General features: G+C 42.4%; 2 protein-coding genes across 3 annotated transcripts; both read right to left on the reverse strand.

The window, feature by feature from the left end:
- Positions 1 to 105: 105 nt before the first annotated feature.
- On the reverse strand, positions 106 to 1,495 carry triap1 (TP53 regulated inhibitor of apoptosis 1). The gene is made up of 2 exons (XM_055874734.1): positions 1,053 to 1,495; positions 106 to 745 (listed from the first exon to the last, which is right to left on the reverse strand). The coding sequence occupies exons 1-2, from the start codon at positions 1,197 to 1,199 to the stop codon at positions 668 to 670; spliced, it is 225 nt and encodes a 74-aa protein (XP_055730709.1). The 5' UTR covers positions 1,200 to 1,495; the 3' UTR covers positions 106 to 667.
- Positions 1,486 to 19,142, reverse strand: LOC129818635 (small G protein signaling modulator 1-like). Of its 2 annotated transcripts, none has more exons than XM_055874722.1 (23): positions 18,871 to 19,142; positions 18,723 to 18,766; positions 16,793 to 16,868; positions 14,236 to 14,398; positions 13,971 to 14,117; positions 11,848 to 11,915; positions 11,265 to 11,407; positions 11,033 to 11,164; positions 10,742 to 10,863; positions 10,547 to 10,614; positions 10,286 to 10,449; positions 9,197 to 9,326; positions 7,091 to 7,282; positions 6,837 to 6,982; positions 6,494 to 6,622; positions 6,191 to 6,358; positions 5,980 to 6,042; positions 4,367 to 5,833; positions 3,618 to 3,825; positions 3,414 to 3,523; positions 3,227 to 3,323; positions 2,776 to 2,943; positions 1,486 to 2,528 (listed from the first exon to the last, which is right to left on the reverse strand). In XM_055874722.1, the coding sequence occupies exons 1-23, from the start codon at positions 18,875 to 18,877 to the stop codon at positions 2,440 to 2,442; spliced, it is 4,101 nt and encodes a 1,366-aa protein (XP_055730697.1). In that variant the 5' UTR covers positions 18,878 to 19,142; the 3' UTR covers positions 1,486 to 2,439. The 2 variants fall into 2 exon arrangements, with proteins under 2 accessions (XP_055730697.1, XP_055730696.1); XM_055874721.1 differs by having other exon boundaries at positions 13,971 to 14,120.
- Positions 19,143 to 19,334: the final 192 nt, after the last annotated feature.

Genomic DNA, 19,334 nt, shown 5'->3' on the forward strand with positions numbered 1-19,334 from the left:
GCACTCAATGGGTTGTCACATTGCAGATTGGGTTTCATGCTATACCTTTTGATGTCATATCTGGTCCATCCGCAGAGCTGAAAATATGAATTGGTAGTAATGAAACATGATTATTCTATTTATTGCTTTGTCAATGTATATGTTAATCACATTGCATCACTGAACTAAACTCATTCCAGTAAAAAAAAATTACTTGGAGCAAAGAGACCCACAAAACTTATCTTGCACAGTGTAAACAAAGTCCAATGCATCCACATTGATGCCCTCTTCAGTTGTCTTGAGGGACATTATGCCAGGACACTAATAGACATTGACAATTCCAGAATTTAAAAAGTTCAATGAAACTCCCTTTGCAAAGCATCATAGTCCCTTACAATGATAAACTGATGTTACCACCACATTACGATTTTTATTGGTCTGACCCAAAATGTCTAGATTCATATGTTCCTTTTGTAATCAATGCCCAACATCCAAAGTCCAATCCCAATTGTCATTCAGCACTTTGGATCCTTCATATGAATGCTCTTTAGTCTCCACACTAGAAGGACTGCGACCTCAAACAAAACCCAATTCAAGCTAAATTGGTGGACACCCTGTTCATGTTCCATTGCATGCCCAGTAAGCAATGCCAGTGAGTCACAAGGCAACGTTGTTGGGGAGATCCATCTCATCTGTCACCTTTCTCTTTATTTGGGCCCATGAATTCTACGCCATCAATGGGAATGTCCTTTTCTTTTATGGCCTTCTGCAAATACAAGCACAACATATGTAGCTGTAACATTAGATTAGACACTTGCATTTGATGTTTAAAAAGACAATGGATCGAGAGGAGAATGGGCTATCAGGAAGTGAGTGTATTTATTTACAATATATGAATATAGATGCCCTGTGTTTCAGTCATGTGAAGAATAGACTTGTGGCCTGACAGCTGACACATTGGTGTTGCATCATTTTGGTTAGCTAATAGTACGCGGTACAGCAGTTATCAATGCGTGGTGATGATGAGCAGGCAGATAGCTAACATACGTCCGTTTTTGATGTCATGTATTTACCTGGACACAATGCTGATATTTCTTGAACATTTCGGTACAGGGATCACCGCTTCGATCTCCCTTCAAGAATTTCTCAGCAAACCAACGGTTAAAGCACTGGTCATATTCCCGTTTTAGGTCAGTGCAGCCCTCTCCAACACTATTCATCTTCAATGCAGAATAAACATAGACCGTATGAGAATAACAAATACTGAAAGAATAAGGATAACGATTAATTATTGAATTTATTGCAAGCAAAATTCTCTTCCGCACAGTTCTCTTGACTTCCCTTGAACTATATGATCTGTTTGGCCAGACACCATTGCGTATTTTGATGACGTAATATACAAGCGACACATTGTTAAAGCAACAGCACACTTTGGCTACAGCAAACAATTTTACACCAAAGACTGCACAGAGAGTGAAATGAATTAAACCAAACTTTGCACAATGCTGAATCCAAAATATACTGATTGTTTAATACACAGCAAAGTAATAACAACAATAAACAATTCAAGAATACATTGAAAAAATAAGAGTATTTTTCTCATGTTTGTCGGTATATTTATCTATGGTCGTCAAGCAACAAATCACATGTACAGTGGCCTACGTGTGTGTACATATCTGATATTAAACAGTATAGCTACATTGTTATACTCACAGATACTTTTGAATATTAGCCTGTGTGTTTCAAATAATTGTACAGTTACCATTACAGTACAACAGCAATACACGCAGACATTTAGCCGATAAGGAGAAGAGAAGAGACAGATTTAAGCACTTAATTCAAAAACACTGGAATACATGGGGGACAATATGTTTGAGATACAGCCAGGGGTTTCAGCAAGTGTTCCTGCGATGTTGGAAAGGTGTAAGCTTTTTGGCTGCACCTTTACTCTGTGAATGGTTCTAACTGATGGGAAGTATATGACGGAAATGTACAAACAAGATCTCATTTGGTTATCATATTGAGAATATCCCTGCACAAGATAGCTACATTTAAGGCAAAACAAATACAAAAACATTCTGAAGCAATATGCAAAGAGTTTTTGTTTTCAAAATGGTACATTCACTAAGTGAACAATTGCATTTTTTCATAAACTTATTGATTATAATGTTAATTACCTGAACATAGGAAAGTGCTTTTAGGGACTGAGACAGAAATACTGCATTGTGCAATTATTGTGGTGTGACAACAGCTTCAGTATGGTTCACCTGACGATTTCAGGAATAAAAATAATGATTGAGAAGCGTGATTTTAAAATACTGACCACTATGTCTGCTTTGTCAATTGTTGGTTTAGCTTTCATAAAAATACAAGTTACGATTTTCAGAATACATTAATTTTATGTGACTTTCTCACAATTTTGCACACTGAGTGAAAGGGGAGGAAAATACACATGCTGGATCACTTGTTTTCTATGAGAATCTGCACTTTGAGGACCAAGTCTCGAGCCATCGTTAGGACCTGCGGGATGTTGTGATGCTCAGCCATTTCTGAAGAGGGAAATCAAATCAAAAACACACTGTATCACTCGAGCCTAGCTGCTTGTGCTGATTTACATATGAGTGTAGTCTATGGAGGTAGCTAGACTTTATGCCTTTGTCAGCAAGCACAGTAAAGGCAGGTGGTACCTTCAGATCATACATTTAGCAAGCAAACACTCAGTGGCAATGAAATGAATGAAATAACTGAATGATCAAATATTCCATAACAACATCTAATGTCATTGTTTAGCCTCACCGTTAAAGAACTTGATGATGTCAGTGAAGTCCATGTTGTTCTCCAGGATGATGTCTCGGTATATCTCCACCAGTGCCAGAGCAATGAAGAGGACAAAATGAGTGGAGGAGGTATACGTGGCCGCCCAGATGGTCTCCCACACGGAGAACACATCATCATACAACATCTCTGGAGGAAGAATGACACATCAGGTTATATACTGAGTAGGACTGTCAGATGTGACCTGCCTGCAGAAGAGTCATGTTACTGAAATAAAAACATTGACAATGAAATTTTCCTAAATCTATACAGGTCCTTCTTATTGTATACCTTGAACACAATTAACTTAAGTTTTAACATCATCAGCATTAACTATTTCCTCTGGTTCCAATGTGAAATCCCCCTTTCTGTTTGATTCCGTCACCATGCAGAGACTGTATGCGGTCGAACACGCCCATGCAGATGCCAGTACCTCTTTTGAAGTCTAGCAGGAACCAGCGGTAGCAGAAGTAGAAGTGAGTGTAGTCTCCATTCATCTGCATCAGTTCAAAGAGCTCTGAATCAAGGATCTAGTGGAAAAAAACGGCAAGTGCCTATCTTTTACTACAATGTAATATCAATGTACTTATAATAATGTGCATGTGTGATTGTGTATGTACCTGGATGAGGGAGCGCATGTTGGCAAAGTGTGAGTCCATGGCCCCTCCATGGGGGAAGTTCTGATTCATCCTCTTCATCAATTTAGAGAAGCAGCTGAAAGCCATGACCTCTGAGAAACACATCAACAGCAAATGATGCATCTGATCTTACTCATGTCTGTGAATAATGCATTTCTAGGAGAGTTATTCTCCATGCAGACTGACCGTCATCCAGAATGACCAGTAAAGGAGCCAGCAGATCACACATGCCCTGGACATAGCCAATCTCCAGATGCTGCCACACATAACTGCACATTATGTTGCGTAGTTTCTCCAGGTTAGCAGGAGTGAAGTACCAGTAGGATCTGTCACAGCGTCTCACATCCTTATCAATGCGATGCAGGTTGAGCAAGTACAAGTCCAGCTGCTCTTGCTGCACAGAGTGATAAAAGGGACTAAGGTTAGTTAAAGCGGTTCATGTTCAAATGGCTACTGATTCATTCCAGCATTGTGACAGCTCTGTTTGTAGTTGGGTATTTTATTAGGATCCCCATTAGCTGTTGCAAAAGCAGCAGCTACACTTCCTGGGGTTCACACAAAACATAATACAGAATGACATAATACAGAAAGAACATCAATAGACAGGAACAGCTCAAGGACAGAACTACATACATACATTCATACACACAAACTATCTAGGTCAAATAGGGGAGCGGCGTTGTGCCGCGAGATGTTGCTTTATCTGTTTTTTGAAACCAGGTTTGCTGTTTATTTGTGAAATAGGAGATGGTAGGAAGTTCCATAAGGCTCTATATAATACTGTACGCTTTCTTGAATTTATTCAGGATTTGGGGACTGAAAAGACCCCTGGTGGCATAAGTGTATTGTATGTTGAACCAACTCTTAGCCAATCAACCCCTAAAATCTGCAACATGCATTACAGTGCACACAGGTAACTAATTTGGAGTACTTACAGAGTAGGTAGTCCCTGCAGGGGACACTACCACTGGTGAAACCTCAGGTTTGAGTTCCTCTGTCACAACCAAAAAGTCAGACTGGGGGTAGAGACTCTCCATCTCAGGCTCCTCCTCAGACAGAGTTGGCTCAGTTCCATCAAGACTGGTGTTGGAGCTTGCATGCAGGACATGTTCCCCTGAAACAACTCTCCCCAGGGCCAAGAAGGGGGCAGCAGGGGGAGCCATCAGGCCAGACAAGGGTCTTGCCCAGGCCGTGGGAATGTCCTCCATCTCTAAGGCAGAGGGCGAGTCATCAGAATCTAGTGTATCAGGAGAACGCATAGAGTGGGCTGTCACTGTAACACTGGCTCTGGCCTCTAGCTGAGGTGGCTTCAGTACGGGCATGCAAGGTGCATGTTTCTCTGAATCTATGGCAACTGTCATTTCTGCAGCTTTGGTATTGCTTTTCTCAGGGACACTGGCCTCCACAGTGTCTAATGTTTTGGTTTCGGCTATTTCTGAAACCTTTTCTTCGGTACTATCCATGTCTTTCTCACAAACACAAGCTTCGCTGGTTTGAGGGGTTTTAATGTTTTGTAATTCAGATTCTGTGATTTCTTCAATGTCAGAGAAGTTTAGGTCCTCTTTTTCAGCAATACCAGCCTCCACTGCTATTGTTGAAGCTTTGTTTCCTTCTGTTAAAGATGGCTCTGTGGCACAGGATGGTTCTGACACTGGGGCTTTGCTCTCTTGTGTTTTATTAACTGTGGCCTCGCCTAGTGGTGGAGCTGGAATATATACATTAGAAACCTCCGTTTCTAGTTTGAGAATATCAGTATTCTCAGTTGCGTACGCAGCTCTCACAGGCAGCTTTGGGTCTTTTGTGGTGGAAACTTCAGACAACCCATTTCCCGCAACTTTGTTTTCGGTTTCAGTATTTCCTAAGAACTTCACGTCTTCTTTGTCAGAACCCCTTTCTTTAACCCTCTCTGGGATTTGTATGATTTCTACCGATTCAGAGCATTCAACCTCTTTACTCTCTGGGGCTTTGGACTCTTGTGTTGGAGCCTTAGGACGCTCCTCCCCTGCCTTGTCATCAACTGTTATCGTGACCTTTGGTTCCTCTGTTGATCTTGAGACAGGGAGATCCTCTGGTAGCTTTGACCCAGCCTGGGCCTCTGCCACTGGCCTAGATGCAGCTCCCTGGGGCTCTGATGGCTCTGGTGATGGCTGAGTGGCAACTGTTTTGACAGTTAAATCAGTTGCAGGAAGTTTTGTTACAGGGCTGTTGTTGTTTGTGCTTTGGGGCTGTTCTGGAAGACCTGAGCCAACAGATATTTTTTGGGGTGGGTTTCCAGATTCTGAGGTAACATTTGGGTTGGCCACATCTGGGCAGTCTTTCAATGGAATTTTGGACATCTCTTTGCCTTCCTCTGGCTTCATCTCGGATTCTATCTGATCCACCTCCTCCACAGACCCAAATGCCTGCAACACCGGACAACAGACAGTGAATACCCAGCATTCTAAAGTCTCCCTACTATTGTAATGCACAACTTTAAGTATTCAGTATTAAGGAAAACTATAATGTTATGTGGTGATGTGTTATGCCCCAGAAAGAAAGCCTCCTGTACCTGTGTGCTACTGCTGGAGTCGCTCTGGGCAATCCGTTTCTCTGAACTTGTGCTCTGTGAGGACTGGTGTAGGATATGGGGTCAAATGCCATCCAGGAAGAGAACACCATGAAAAATCATATGTTAGTACAGTATGTTAACCATATGCCAATGAGTCACTAACTCTATCATGTATGGCCCTCATCAAATGGGACAGGTAGGACCCCCTTACATCAGTGCTGATGGTGGAGTCTCGCTGCACTGGTCCTGGTCTTTCCACAGAATTGCACTTGGCTATGGCTTCAGCATGCTTCTCCCCCTCCCTCTGCTTGACGATGGCCTCACAGCCCAGCCACTCCTTCATAGTCTGCTCATAGCAGGCCCGCACCTGCTCATCCACCTACACACACACACACACACACACACAGATGAACACACAGGGTCACTAGTATGTAATAGTATTACACATAACCTACCTCCCTACTTGGATTCCAGAGTTAGTAGTTTTACCTCATGACAATATAACAGTACTCACCTCCAGCCTACGTTTCTGGCTCATATCGAAGTGGTAGTGTCCAAGCAGGAATGGCCAGACCTCCTTGCGTATTGTAGGGGCCACACCACCATAGTACACCATCCGCAGAAGCTCATGCTCATCATACGCCTAAGAAAAGGTTGTGAATGTGATTACATAATGACTCAATACAGAAACATACAAGTTTAGTATGGTCATCGGTTGCAGTGGAATGTTGATGTTGGTGAATGCAGATGCTTTCAAGCTGTGACCTGTTAGCTAAGTCATAAGGAACATGCACAGTCACTGCAGGTTGTGGTTGTGTGTACAGTATGTTTAGAGCAGATGGTACAGTAGATCTTACAGAGCAGTCCTGGAGGAAGCTGCTCCAGACATCCACAGTCAGCCCTCCCCGGGCATCATGAGGCACGTTAGGGTCAACGATGGTAGGGTTGACCAGGGCAGAGAGGTGGATACGAACGGTGGACAGGTGACGGCAGTAGGCAAGCCCTTCAATGAAGAAGTGAAGAAACACGCATGGTTATCAGTCCAGCCATAACACGAAGACTATAGTATTTGAATCAGTTTCCTAAAGGAATTCATGATGCATGTACTCACAGCCATAGAAAGCACGGGAAATGATCTGGTACTTCATGGTGTCACAGAGGAGTTTCAGGGGAGCCCTGTCCTGGTTGCAGCCGTTGGGTAGTGAGCCAACAGGGGATCCGTTCTGAGAGCAGGAGAAACAGGAGGACTTCCTGGGGGTGGGGTGCCACATGTTCACCGCCTGGTCCATCAGCTCTGGAGCCACTGGACACCAAACAGGATCAATGGTATCATCAGCAGGAACATCGTCATCATTGTCATTAGCAACATGATCATCTAGAACTGATGGATGATTTGGGTGACTTTCTTTAATAATATACACTACAAGTCAAAGGTTTCACAACACCTACTCATTCAAGGGTTTTTCTTAATTTTTGTACTATTTTCTACATTGTAGAATAATAGTGAAGATATCGAAACTATGAAATAACACATATGGAATCATGTAGTAACCAAAAAAAGTGTTATATCAAAATATATTTATATTTGAGATTATTCAAATAGCCACCCTTTGCCTTGATGACAGCTTTACACACTATTGGCATTATCTCAACCAGCTTCACCCCTGAATGCTTTTCCAATAGTCTTGAAGGAGTCCCCACATATGCTGAGCACTTGTTGGCTACTTTTCCTTCATTCTGCGGTCTGACTCATCCCAAACCATCTCAATTTGGTTGAGGTCAGGGGATTGTGGATGCCAGGTCATCTGATGCAGCACTCCATCACTCTCCTTCTTGACCAAATAGCCCTTACGCAGCCTGGAGGTGTGTTGGGTCATTGTCCTGTTTAAAAACAAATTATAGACCCACTAAGAGCAAACAAGATGGGATGGTGTATCGCTGCAGAATGCTGTGGTAGCCATGCTGGTTAAGTGTGCCTTGAATTCTAAATAAATCACAGACAGTGTCACCAGCACACCATCGCACCACCTCCTCCATGCTTCATGGTGGGAACCACACATGCGGACATCATCTGATCACCTACTCTGCGTCTCACAAAGACACTGTGGTTGGAACCAAAACCCCAAATTTTGACTCATCAGACCAAAGGACAGATTTCCAGTCTAATGTCTATTGCTCGTGTTTCTTGGCCCAAGCAATTCTCTTCTTATTATTGGTGTCCTTTAGTAGTGGTTTCTTTGCAGCAATTCGACCATGAAGGCCTGATTCACGCTCTGAACACTTGATGTTGAGATGTGTCTGTTACTTGAACTCTGTGAAGCATTTATTTGGCCTGCAATTTCTGAGGCTGGTAACTCTAATGAACTTATCCTCTGCGGCAGAGTTAACTTTGGGTCTTCCTTTCCTGTGGCGGTCCTCATGAGAGCCAGTTTCATCATAGCGCTTGATGGTTTTTGCGACTGCACGTTCAAAGTTCTTGAAATGTTCCGGATTGACTGACTTTCATGTCTTAAAGTGATGATGGACTGTTGTTTCTCTTTGCTTATTTGAGCTGTTCTTGCCATAATATGGACTTAGCTTATTTGGTAAAAGACCATCTTCTGTATACCCCCCTACCTTGTCACAACACAACAGATTGGCTCAAATGCATTAGGAAGGAAATAACTTCCAAAAATGTACTTTTAAGAAGACACCTGTTAATTGAAATTCAATGAAGCTGATTGAGAGAATGCCAAGAGTGTGCAAAGCTGTCATCAAGGCAAAAGGTGGCTATTTGAATAATCTCAAATATAAAATATACTTTTTTGGTTACTAAATGATTCCATATGTGTTATTTCATAGTTTTGATGTCTTCACTATTATTCTACAATGTAGAAAATAGTACAAATACAGAAAAACCCTTGAATAAGTAGGTGTTCTAAAACATTTGACCAGTGGTGTATATGTCTTTTTTTAAACATGGAAACATTGACAAACCAAGCCAGAAGATGGAGGTGTGACAAAGACAACTTCATGCCCATGCATGGTCTGAAATCCAGGGTAACCAATGTAAGGTGTTCACAGGGCTACAGGTACAGGGGCTGGACAGAGAGGTGCTGAGGGAAGGGCAATGGTCAACAAAATGAACGGTGAGAGAAAAATAAATAATGAAAAAGTATATTATGTACAAATTTCAACAGAAAATTGACACAGAATAAGGAGATCACAAGTGACATACCAAAGTCTGACGGTGTACCAGGGAGCAGGATCCGGAAGACATAGTCAGTGGCCTCGTCCTCCTCTTTATCCGACACAGACTCCACAGACCCCTGCGGACTCCTCTTACGCAACTTAGGGAAAACCTTTCCCTGTAGGCAAAGGAAGGTAGTGCACTCAGTATAAGACATTAACATGTTGTTATTATGACGATTCGCGAGAGTGATTAAAGTTGATTACCCTAAAACTCAGATCCCTATCATTGAATTGTGATGCAAGACTAGGCTAGATGTAATTAATGATCCAGCCAATCTCAAGTCAGTCATCTTTTCCTTTTCTGTTTTAAAAAGAAAACGTTTTTTAGTAATTTAGCAGTCTTATCCAGAATGACTTACATTTAGTGCACTCATCTTAAGATAGCTAGATGAGACAACAACACGTCACAAGTACATTTTCCCTCAAAGTAGTTAACAGCAAAGTCAGTGGTACAGTAGTAGGAAAATTCAATTTGTATAATTTTTGGGGGTCCTTGTCTTTGGTCTGCAACTTTCCTTCATGTTGGTTTGAGGACGTATTAAGACCCCACTCACTCTCTCTGCCACTCCGAGGTTGTATAGTCTTTCACTGCTCCGCCGGGTAATATACCACAACCTTAACAAAGTTATACTCTACAGCAGCCTGTAAATTATAGTCTCATCTCTACTACGATTACCACTTTTATCATCACAACCCCTCTAAAAACTTCCTCATGGGTTTCCCTTTGCTTTGGCAGGTCAGGGTTAATATTATCTAATTGGAGGCTAAATTGGTAATAAGATCAATGAAATTACAGTGTCAGTGTAAAAGTAACCCTCTGGCAGCAGTGTATAGTACTAACACAGAGATCAGAGTTACCCTCAGTCCAACAACATCCACTCTGCTATAGATTAGCCTGTTTCTAATGCTACAAGAAACAACTAGCTAAATCATACCATCTCGTTTCAATTGGTTTAGTGGATGTGGACATAATAGCTACAGTAAACATTATTTGAGATCTGAATCATTGTCATGAATTCCAAATGTGAGGGTTATATCTGGTGCATGTTAGGACATTTCTATGTTCCATGCTGACCTTTCCCCTCTGGGACCACAGGGGGGGGTCGAGTTGTCCGTGTGGCAGCAGGCCTGTCTCCAGGCAGGTCAGGAACTGGAGCAGGTGTCCTCCCCGGGGGAACCGCAGCGGAGGCCTCTGGATCCCATCCTGACTCACCAGAACCACTGTTCCACCACTGTCCACTGGGAAAAACCGTGATCACAAGATCAAGAAGACACACACAAACACATGGATACAAAGATATATGCCTACATAATTAAAAAGAGGTTCCTCCTGTACCTTGCTGATGGCAGTGCAGATAAACAATCTCCTCCAGGCGAATAGTCATGGCAAAGTCCCAGTAAACACTGGGAAAATCAATATGAGAAATTGCTGAGATTTAAACAATATCCAATTATATAAATTGCCATGTCCTTTGTAGACACCTATAAGTGTCAGAATAGGTTTCTTTACTGTGATTTGATATTACATTACCTTTTTTCAGTGTCATCTGCCACAGTGCCATTCATGAGCTGGTTGGGGGTCCATTTCAGGGTCATGAGATCTGCAGTCTGGTGGAGAGACAGGTACCCTGGGATAGCCTCCATGTCATCCCTCTGTTGACCAAGACAGGAGATTTGTACAAAGCGTTCCTTGCTGTTTAAACAGTGATGAAAAGCAATGCCAAGTCCTTTAACATGCAGAGAGAGAGAGAGAGAGAGAGAGAGAGAGAGAGAGAGAGAGAGAGAGAGAGAGAGAGAGAGAGACACACACACACACACACACCGGCTGCACCAGGACGTTGTTCTTGCCAAACAGCAGTGTAGCCCTGTTGTTCTGATGGAGGGACTCAACATAGTCCCGAGCCCACAGGATGGGCCGATCTTCCATACTGCCACTCGACTGCCTCTTCTGGATCTATTAGAAAATATCAATGTATTCCAGACCATTGGACCATTTTTTATGCATCATATATTATACACACACATTCGTTTAAACACATAATCCACACACTAACCAGGGCAGGTCGCCTAGAGGGGGAGTCCTGGCGACAGTGGCCACTGTGAATACGGTGTCTCTGGACTAGCTCATCAGCAGAGGGGTCTGTCCAGAAGTGGTCGGCTGTCTTCACCTTAGTGTACTCCAGAGCACAGGGGCCGACTGCAAGGCATAAGGGCAAGAAAATACTGAGATCCACAACAGTTTTCATGTAGAAAGGTGTAGTCACTATTTCTAACTTCTAAAGCACTGTACTGAACCATCATCATCCAGAGTGAAAGTTAGAGGTACCAGCAATGTCAATGTTACCCTCACAGTAGAAGGTAAATGCACTTGTCCATTATAAGTATGAGTACAAATTCAATTTGGAGTTATTTTCCAGTATATTTAACTTCTAAATCACAGAATGATGGCATTATCTGAAATAAGGCAATTTCCACTGTAAAGCACTAGTCTCTAATGTCATGTTTTATCTACAGATTATCTCAGAGGGAGTCACATTCACTGTAATGTGCCATTCAGTGTGCTATTTCTTATCTTATCAGAGATCTGTTCGGCCACATCCTGGCAAGAGAGGCCATAAGAAGAGGTTCCATCAATACCTAACAGAGAGGCAAGGATTGGTCCATCCACAGGATCCATTAGAATGGCCTCACTGTCATAGAACGTACTGGAAGAAAGAAAATCATGTTTCCTCAAAATGGTGCAAGAAAAACCATTGCTGCATGTTCACTGAAAAGCGACTATAAGTACAGATGTCAGATCTTAATTTGACCAGTTTAATTGCAGCAGGAAAATAATCTTGCAGCAGGAGGATTTGAATATCTGAAGAAATATTTAGAATGGCGCCAGTGGGCAGCTGGAATACAATGCAGTACCGTACCTACATTGTACCTTAGACTGGAGGTCCACTGTGCCCCAGTTCAAGTAGTCTATGTAGGCTATGTGCAGGCTACAGCGCATCTCGTGTGAATTCTTATGTGGATTATAATAAATTGACATATTTGTAGGGGTAGATATTTTTTGTTAGGTAAAATCATTTTTTTTTAATAAACTGTTTTATTATATGTTCAAGGCAAGTCATAATGCAGCCCTACAGTAGGCTACACCTAAACCACAGCCTACTGTAGTCTATCAAAACTAATTGCACACATAGGCTTATATTATCAGATGTAAAGACGAGATGAAATTGAGAATAGTGAGGTATCCTACAGAATGGAGATGCACATTTGTAGCCTGCTGGAGGTAATTTTGCAGGGCTCTGGCAGTGCACCTCCTTGCACAAAGGCGGAGGTAGCGGTCCTGCTGCTGGGTTGTTGCCCTCCTACAGCCTCCTCCACGTCTCCTGATGTACTGGCCTGTCTCCTGGTAGCGCCTCCGTGCTCTGGACACTACGCTGACAGACACAGCAAACCTTTTTGCCACAGCTCGCATTGATGTGCCATCCTGGATGAGCTGCACTACCTGAGCCACTTGTGTGGGTTGTAGACTCCGTCTCATGCTACCACTAGAGTGAAAGCACCGCCAGCATTCAAAAGGGACCAAAACATCAGCCAGGAAGCATAGGAACTGAGAAGTGGTGTGTGGTCACCACCTGCAGAACCATTCCTTTTTTGGGTGGTGTCTTACTAATTGCCTATAATTTCCACCTTTTGTCTATTCCATTTGCACAACAGCATGTGAAATGTATTGTCAATCAGTGCTGCTTCCTAAGTGGACAGTTTGATTTCACAGAAGTGTGATAGACTTGGAGTTACATTGTGTTGTTTAAGTGTTCCCTTTATTTTTTTGAGCAGTGTATTATATACATACTGTTGATCTGGGGGGTGTTGGGGTTTTAAAATCTGAGTCACTCTTTCATGCACCATTGCACTCCATTAAAGGATACCTCACTATTCTCAATTTCATCTCGTCTTTACATCTGATATTATAAGCCTATGTGTGCAATTAGTTTTGATAGGCTACAGTAGGCTATAATTTAGGTGTAGCCTACTGTAGGGCTGCATTTCAGATACACTTGACACCGTGTCATAGTGGAGACCAATATCTATCTTGTGTTAAGGTATATAAAACGAAGGTTGTTGATGTGTATGGCTGCATTTTACTGCTTCTTGACACAATGCCCATCCAACCCGGAAGCCAGCCGCACCAATATGTCGGAGGAAACACCGTATACCTGGCAACCTGGTCAGCGTGCACTGCGCCCGGCCCGCCACAAGAGTCGCTAGTGCACGATGAGACAAGGATATCTCTGCAGGCCAAACCCTCCCTAACTCGGACGACGCTGGGCCAATTGTGCGCCGCCCCATGGGTCTCCCGGTCACAGCCGGCTACGACAGAGCCTGGGCTCGAACCCAGAATCTCTGGTGGCACAGCTAGCACTGTGATGCAGTGCCTTAGACCACTGCGCCACCCGGGAGGCGTGTCTGGTGCTTTTAGAATTTGAGCGAGCGAGAGAGGGAGGATGATTTTGATGGCTGGCACTGCTCCGAAATGACTGGACTGTTCCCACATGGAGATAAAGAGAACTGAGGGTTTTCAGTGAATGTATGTAAATCACAAGGCTCATTTGAAATTTCCTGATGCTCAGGGGGAAAAATGTGACAAAAGAGTGATCAAATTAAGATCAGACATCTGTAGTATACATATTGAGCAGCTACGATTGTAATATCAGACACAATGTCAGACTTTCAGCTGGAATCTGATCTGTTGATTGATTGCTAACCTGCTGTTCTCCACTAGGTACATGACAATCTTGTCCAGAAGCTTCTCCATGAGAGCAGTGCGGATCCATAGGTTCCTCAAGCCCTGAGGGGGGAGGTTGGTCACTCCGGGTTGCTTCTGAACACTGCCATTATTTAGTTGAGCCTGTCTGCTGGGGAATACAGAGAGGAGTGTTTGATACACATTTTGTATTAATTTATGGCATGTTGGTGTGTGTGTGGGGGGGGGGGCTTCGGAGTAATGACTAGCCAAGATCAATGTCTTACTTGGTCTCGATGAGCTGCTCTAGTTCCTGGACCTTCTGACAGAGTTCCTCCGCCGGGGTGAAGCTCTTCCCTACCTTCATGAAGAGTGCTGCTACCTTATTACTGCAAAGGAGGCCCGCTGCTCGCCTCTTCAGCCCATGGAGCACACATGCCTCCACTACAGCTGTAGACACACGGACACACATAGTATTGAATATACAGACACCAACAGTACACACAGAGTTTGGTTTCAAAACCAACTTTCCCCAAAGCGATAATCATTAAGCTATGATTGCATACACTGTAAACAACAAATAAACCACATGCAGAGTTTGCTAATTCGATTTTCAGGTGCACCCAGTGAAAACCCTTGGACAGTCTGAGTGCTACTGCAGGGAAGCAGAGACAGGTTAGAGGGCAGGTGCAGGTGGCTCTCAGCAGGACCAGAAATAGACTAAAAACTGACAAACGCTGTTTACTGTTGCTAGGATATCCGTGTGGATGTGTGGAGGTGTGGTATCAACACCTTTGCAGAGTGTCTGCTGTCAGTTAAATTTAACACAGATGGACCTACACATCTCCTATTCTTTACTATGGCTGTGGCCGGTGCCAACCTAAAATCAAGCTGTGTTCGGTTGAGAACGTGACCGTACACAGATTTGGGTAGTAGGAGGTGGCAGGGCTTGACATTTCAACTCCACAGGATGATGCCCAATGTCACTTGCTCTGTAAATGTCAACGTAGTCATGAGACATATTAATTTAAAAAAACATGTTCTGACTGGCATTTACCTCCGTTCAATTCAACCAGCAATAATCCACCTACCTTTGACTCCATAATCTTACTGCTGTGCTCTTAATGTAACAATAATCCTGTGTCACATCACAATTGTGAAATGTGAGGCTGTGACACCAGAGTGATGAGGTGGAGGACAATTGTGAAGAGATTACAAAGCACTAGTTCAAACCAACTGTGATTCTTTAGTTGACGGAGAATAGCAGCATCGCTTGAGTCTGCGATGAGAGAGAAAGGTGCTCTTTGTTTTTCATTTATTTATTAACTTATATTTGTAGTATATTTTCAAGCATAGCAATTCCTAATAGAAGTAGTGTAAACATAATTGTCAGTGTCATCATTATTATTGTCTAGCTCCCCTGCCCATTCCTCAAACTACCTTGAGTCAGTATATGTGATCTCCAATCAGCAGCGTGGTCTGAGTTGCTGCGTGTCCAGCCCCCGTACCCTTTCCCAACTACTGAGGAGATTCCCACTTGCACTTTGCAGAGTATTGCTCTATGTCGTGACAGCAATAGATTGGTATAGTTTTGTAATTTGTTAACTACCAGTTGCCCTTTTCTGAGTATTGATAAATGTTTTTCTATGAGAGAGGGCTCACCCTTCATTTTTACCCATTTGTGGTGTTTCAGTAAATAGTCTCTTTAGCTGTAAATAGCTAAAGAAATCTGACTTTGGCAGATGGAAGTCTGAACTTAGTTCACCGAATGATTTAATTTGGTTGTTCTTCAAGACTTGGTGTACATATTGCAAATGACCACCTTTGGAAACCTGAATCGAGTGATGATGTGGGAAAATCTGTAAGATCTGCAGTACCAGTTAGGGATGATATGCCCATAGGCAGATGGAGACTAGATTGAACTTTCCTCCAAAACTGGAGCGTATGCTTTGACCACGGGTTCTTACTATCACAGTTTGTCCTCTTATCCAAGTAATCATTGGTTGCAATAGGGTGGCCCAGAAGTACCACCTACATTTTGGTAGGTGCTCTTTGGAGATAGGGTTACTTTCATCTCACAAAGAAATATTATGTATTTCTTGCCACAATCTCTTACTTCTTTTTATCCACTCTTCTCTGGCTCTTATTACAATAGTAATGGTCTTCGGTCAAAGATGAGAAACCAAGCAGGTAAGTATCTGTTACACATACTGTGAGCCAAGCAGTCATTAATTTAAATCAACACTTCGACCCACCCAGATCAGCTATGCAGCTAGGCCTGGCCATCAACCATGGCATGCACCCTCCCTCCCATCCAGTCACTAGAGCACAGCACTGCCATGTGGCACTAAAGTCCTTCAGTGGGCTTGTAATAATTAAGTACCTCACTGTGATTGTTTATTTTTGACCATTTAAATTGAAAACAAAAATAGCTTCTTAGCAAAGAGTCATTTCTCAAGCAAGAATTTTGCTAGGAGGGGAAAACTGAAAACTAGCTGTTATTGGCAGAGGTTTGGAACTCTCTTTCTTATTGGTCTATTAACTAATTTACCGTCTGGTGACGTCACCAGGCAGGCCAAAACTCCATCCCACAAAAACAGGGTGAAATTTCAGGTCGTCTTTTTAAACAGCTAGAAGGGAAATATCATAATTTTCACAATATTATTCAAACCTCATTATGTGGAAATATATATAAAACACAAGACTATCACAGTTTTGACTGCACTGGGCCTTTAATAGGGGGTTAACAAACCATAAAAACTCAAAATAAGCAAGTCAAAACTCCAATGAGCCATATGAACTGTAAATTCAATAAGTAATATATTACTACATGAACACACTCACCACAAAAGGATATGATATGGCTGCTGTCTGCATGCACAAACTTCCGAGTCACTGACTCCTCCATGATCTGTTTCACCTGAGAAAAAAAAAGAGAGAGACATAAAGTTGAGGTGGGATTTGATATGACAGGCACTTAACAGAGACAGGGTCTGACAAGAGGAGGCACAGAAAGAAAAGAAATCAAAGTGCAGAAGGAGGCAAGGATGGGGAGCGATTTTGCAACAATAGATAATCACGGGTAAGCGGAGGGAGGGTGGGAAGGGAATGCAGATCCTGAGTGTGCAGATCCTGCGTGACAGACTAAATACAGACAGGGTGGGAGATGTTTATCACTTCAGACAAGACAGAGCTTGACCAGGTCAATGATTTTCAAGTTAAATAACTCTGAGATAGCCATCTTCATCAAACAACCTAAAAGCTATGTTATTTTAGCATTTCTCATACAACCACAAAATAAAACACACAATAGTGAAATATGGTGTGACCAATTCCCAGATTATGAAATTATACAGTGCAGAGAAATTGTGAACATTGCGAGGAAATGGATAGAAATTGAATCAAATCTACTGAGAAAAACATCCTGTTTACCCTCCCAGGGGGCATGTGACCAATGATTGCCTTCATAAGATGAGAAAAATTGTTATTGGCAGAATAAGAGTGTTTCTCTTGCATGTGCCTGTGTGCATGTGTGTGACTGCTTGTTTGCTTGTGTGTTCATGCATGCATGCATGTATGCGTGTGCATGTATGTGTGTGGCACAAAGATGGACAGGGCTATCCATACAAATTAAAACACAATACAATCTGCTGCTAATAATGCCCTTTTACTTTTAGTTTTCTATCAGGGCAAATCAAAATAACATCTCATAAATGGAGCTAGAACAGAGGACACACCAGCGTGCAGTTGGTTTCTTTTCTCCCTTTCAGGTTCCTGTAGTGCTGCAGCCCAACTATACCATAAGCCAGACAATTTCCCTTTGAAGAATGGTCTGGCTGTAGCTAACAGATAACTGAGAGGAGTCCCCAAATAATAAACTGTGACGTTATGTCACAAGAGCAACATCCTTATCATTTTATTTGGATAGTTTGTAGAGCATCTACCGATGGACTATCTACAGACTACCAGTAACATTTCAACTTACTATCTACTAATCCTAACCCTAAACCTAACCCTTACCCTAACACTTATTCTAAACCTAACCCTTTGTTGATATTATGACCATCTGTAGAGCATCTGGACTATCCAAATAAAGTGTGACCATTATCTGGACTATCCAAATAAAGTGTGACCATTATCTGGACTATCCAAATAAAGTGTGACCACATCCTTTAGGCCTCATTTCTAGGCACAGGATGAACCAAGATATCATCTGATCAATTGATTACGTGTTTTTTCATATAAAAGAGAGAGGGGTAATAGGCTATCCGAGATATGAGCATGCCCAGTGAATTGAGTTGCCCTCCATTACAGCATTAGCATTCAGATAAAATAAAAACACAAGTAAGAGCTGTTATCAATAATCCCAATGATGCTGTTCTTGGCTCTGCACTGTGACATGCACACGTATTCACGTCATGCAGAGATAACAGATCCATTACTGCTACATTGATCTTGGCGTTATTGCCTAGGCCTGCCTACTGATACCAAATAATTGCTGTCTCTGTGTATATACACGTATTTCAATCCAATTCGGCCCTGAACGCATCCTTTATGATAAAATCACGATCCAAAGAATATAATATCCTATTAGGCTACATGTATCCTTATGATCAATTTCATTCAAGCATATACATCAGACTTCCCGGTGTCTCCATTTTACAATCTTATGTTGGGCATCCAACTACAACAGAACGGCTGCCAGAGATCCATCACCAACGGTTGCTTCTAATAATTTGTCGTTAAAATCATTGCAAATACTGAAGGCACTCACCTCTTTCTTCACATTGCGCAGCAATTTCTGACGCGTCTCGGCCTCTAGAATGAAAAAACATAACGGTATCATTGAAAGTTGGTGAGGCATTCAAGCCAATTTTGATATTTTATAACATAGACTATTCAAATCGAAAAACCTAATTTACCTCCCATTGCGCCCCGCTGTTGCTGTTGATTCAATCGCACAAGGACAGCTATTTGCTTCAAATGAGTCCCTCTCTTCAATTTACACTGGCAGAGTGGGAATGTGCGACCGAACGCCCCCTTTAAAGCGACACGGTGCAATACACAGCCAATTCTTGATGATAGGGCTTGTATTTGCAGTCTATGGTTGATAAAGAATGCACGGACGCACGCAGGTAGACTACACACACAGGCAGGTACACGCGCACCCTCTCTCACTCTCTTTGTCACTCACTCACCCATTCACACAACATAAGGGGTTAAATGTGTGGGTTGAAAGATATTCCACTGTTCCAAGGTATTCTAACTGTCCACTGTTTTATTTTGTAGAGTAATCTGTGATTATCTCAAACTAATATATTATGAGAGTATACCTAATCTGCATTAGGTTTACCAATATTGTCAAAATTACAGCTAATGAAAATTA

This window comes from Salvelinus fontinalis, chromosome 21 (genome assembly GCF_029448725.1).
Source record: "Salvelinus fontinalis isolate EN_2023a chromosome 21, ASM2944872v1, whole genome shotgun sequence".
Lineage (NCBI taxonomy): Eukaryota > Metazoa > Chordata > Actinopteri > Salmoniformes > Salmonidae > Salvelinus > Salvelinus fontinalis.

What these genes read in the sequence shown, in the direction of transcription:
- LOC129818635 (XM_055874721.1), bottom strand. An exon ending in TGTGGTCCCAGAGGGGAAAG is followed by an intron (nt 9,327 to 10,285) that starts GTCAGCATGGAA and finishes CTTTGCCTACAG; the next exon opens with GGAAAGGTTTTCCCTAAGTT. An exon ending in ACTGGTCATTCTGGATGACG is followed by an intron (nt 3,524 to 3,617) that starts GTCAGTCTGCAT and finishes TGTGTTTCTCAG; the next exon opens with AGGTCATGGCTTTCAGCTGC.
- triap1 (XM_055874734.1), bottom strand. Translation starts at nt 1,199, where the DNA reads ATGAATAGTGTTGGAGAGGGCTGCACTGACCTAAAACGGGAATATGAC. An exon ending in AATATCAGCATTGTGTCCAG is followed by an intron (nt 746 to 1,052) that starts GTAAATACATGA and finishes TTGTATTTGCAG; the next exon opens with AAGGCCATAAAAGAAAAGGA.